The 2,346-nt window shown below is 51.8% G+C and overlaps 1 protein-coding gene across 1 annotated transcript; it reads left to right on the top strand.

Annotated features, from left to right (window-relative positions):
• On the top strand, positions 1-963 carry THAP11 (THAP domain containing 11; the record flags this gene model as incomplete). The annotated part of the gene is made up of 1 exon (XM_080704510.1): positions 1-963. One exon carries the CDS (start codon positions 1-3, stop codon positions 961-963), a length of 963 nt encoding a protein of 320 aa, XP_080560636.1.
• Positions 964-2,346: the final 1,383 nt, after the last annotated feature.

Genomic DNA, 2,346 nt, shown 5'->3' with positions numbered 1-2,346 from the left:
ATGCCTGGCTTTACGTGCTGCGTACCGGGCTGCTACAACAACTCGCATCGGGACAAGGCGCTGCACTTCTACACGTTTCCCAAGGACGCTGAGCTGCGGCGCCTCTGGCTCAAGAACGTGTCTCGTGCCGGCGTCAGTGGGTGCTTCTCCACCTTCCAGCCCACCACAGGCCACCGTCTCTGCAGCGTTCACTTCCAGGGCGGCCGCAAGACCTACACGGTGCGCGTTCCCACCATCTTTCCGCTGCGCGGCGTCAATGAGCGCAAAGTAGCGCGCAGACCCGCTGGGGCCGCAGCTGCCCGCCGCAGGCAGCAGCAGCAGCAGCAACAACAACAGCAGCAGCAGCAGCAGCAACAGCAGCAGCAACAACAGCAGCAGCAGCAGCAGCAGCAACAACAACAACAACAGCAGCAGCAGCAGCTGTCCGCCTCCACTGCCCAGACCGCCCAGCTGCAGCCAAACCTGGTGTCCGCTTCTGCGGCCGTGCTCCTTACCCTTCAGGCCGCTGTAGACAGCAGCCAAGCTCCGGGATCCGTGCCGCCGGCCCCCACCACTCCCACTGGAGACGATGTGAAACCCATCGACCTTACGGTGCAAGTGGAGTTCGCAGCCGCGGAGGGCGCAGCCGCTGCGGCCGCCGCATCGGAGTTGGAGGCAGCTACAGCGGGGCTAGAGGCCGCGGAGTGCCCCATGGGCCCCCAGTTGGTGGTGGTAGGGGAAGAGGGCTTCCCTGATACTGGCTCCGACCACTCGTACTCATTGTCGTCAGGCACCACGGAGGAGGAGCTCCTGCGCAAGCTGAACGAGCAGAGGGACATCCTGGCTCTGATGGAAGTGAAGATGAAAGAGATGAAGGGTAGCATCCGCCACCTGCGTCTCACCGAGGCCAAGCTGCGCGAAGAACTTCGGGAGAAGGATCGTCTACTTGCCATGGCTGTCATCCGTAAGAAGCACGGAATGTGAATGGGTCACCCTACGGCCTGTAATACTCCTGGACCCCTTCCAGCCCAAGGAATCTTCAGGCCGGTGTCGAACTACTGTGGTTGACAGTACCGAGGCTTAGGGCAGCAGGACTCCTGCTGGTGATTTGGCACCCTCATTTGCTTCCTCCAGGAGTTTGAAGCCTCGGACTCTGCACTGGTGACAACAGCAGTTATGACTTTGTCTACCCTTCCTCCCCCTTTTATGTTGCAGATTCTGGTTAAGCAGAGGCTTCAGAACCACTGAACTTGAAACTTACCCTGAAGAGATGCAGGTGGGATGCCCAGGGACTATGGGGTTGGGAAAGCCACCAGTAAGGTTGACCAGCAATCAGAGACAACAATGCTGTGTGTGTAGTGATAGGAGTTTCAAGTAACACCAGTTCTCCTTCTCCTGCTTATTCTTTCCAGGTACAGCCTGTGATTCTGATGGGGACTAGTTGATCTGTGCCTCTGCCTCCTAGGACCTCCCTACACAGGAGGCTATTTACAGGGGATCTGGGTGACCTGCTGATGGAGATCCAGCTTGCCAGGGACTTAGGTTTATCCTGTTATGTTTGCTACTGGTTACAAATTCTATTTTCTGTACAATTAGTCAGACTAAAGTTTTCACTGTGTTTGTTTGGCAAAACAAATTAAACAAAAAGTAAGGTTTTTATTTTGGTTTCATCGTTTTATTTTTATGAAAATTCAGATAAATGTCCTCGAATACAGAGAAGTAGGCTGACTTGAAAGACTAGGCTGCCCCTGAAAGGAGAGATGCTTCAGTGGCCAGGTTTCTCCATAAAGTATCCCTAAACACATAGACCCTGTCTTCATAAGACTTTTTTTTTTTTTTTTTGTACTAGGGATTGAGCCCAGAGGCATTCTACCTCAGAGCTGCACATCCAGCCCTATTTTTTATTCTTTATTTTGAAACAGGGTCTCACTAAGTTGAGATTCTCACTAACATAAGGTCTTCATAGAGTCCTGGTCCAGCTTACCCTGAAGAGTTTGGAAACTATGCCAAATGGTCCATTGTATTTCTCCCCATGGTTTTTTTTTTTTTTTTTTTCCCCTGTACTGGGGATTGAACCCAGGGACCTTCTATTTCTAGGCTATACCCATCCAGTTTTTCTTATTTGGAAACTGTCTTGTTAAGTTGCTGTGGGATAGTCGAAAATGTGATCCTCCTGTCTCAGGCTCCCAAGTACTGAGATTTACAGGTGTGTGTGTACCGCTGTGCGGGGCTCCCTGCGTCCTTTTAACAAAAAGGTGCAACTGAGAACTAAAGTGAATTGTTTATTTCTTCCTACCTCTAAGAGTTTAAAGTCCCTCTTGAATTCTCAGCTGGAATTGAAGTTTACCATTTCATCCCAAAGGCCTA

This window comes from Muscardinus avellanarius, assembly GCF_963383645.1.
Source record: "Muscardinus avellanarius genome assembly, chromosome: 10".
Taxonomy (NCBI): domain Eukaryota; kingdom Metazoa; phylum Chordata; class Mammalia; order Rodentia; family Gliridae; genus Muscardinus; species Muscardinus avellanarius.
The sequence above is the reverse complement of the archived record's forward strand: the minus strand, read 5'-3'. Positions and strand labels throughout refer to the sequence as shown.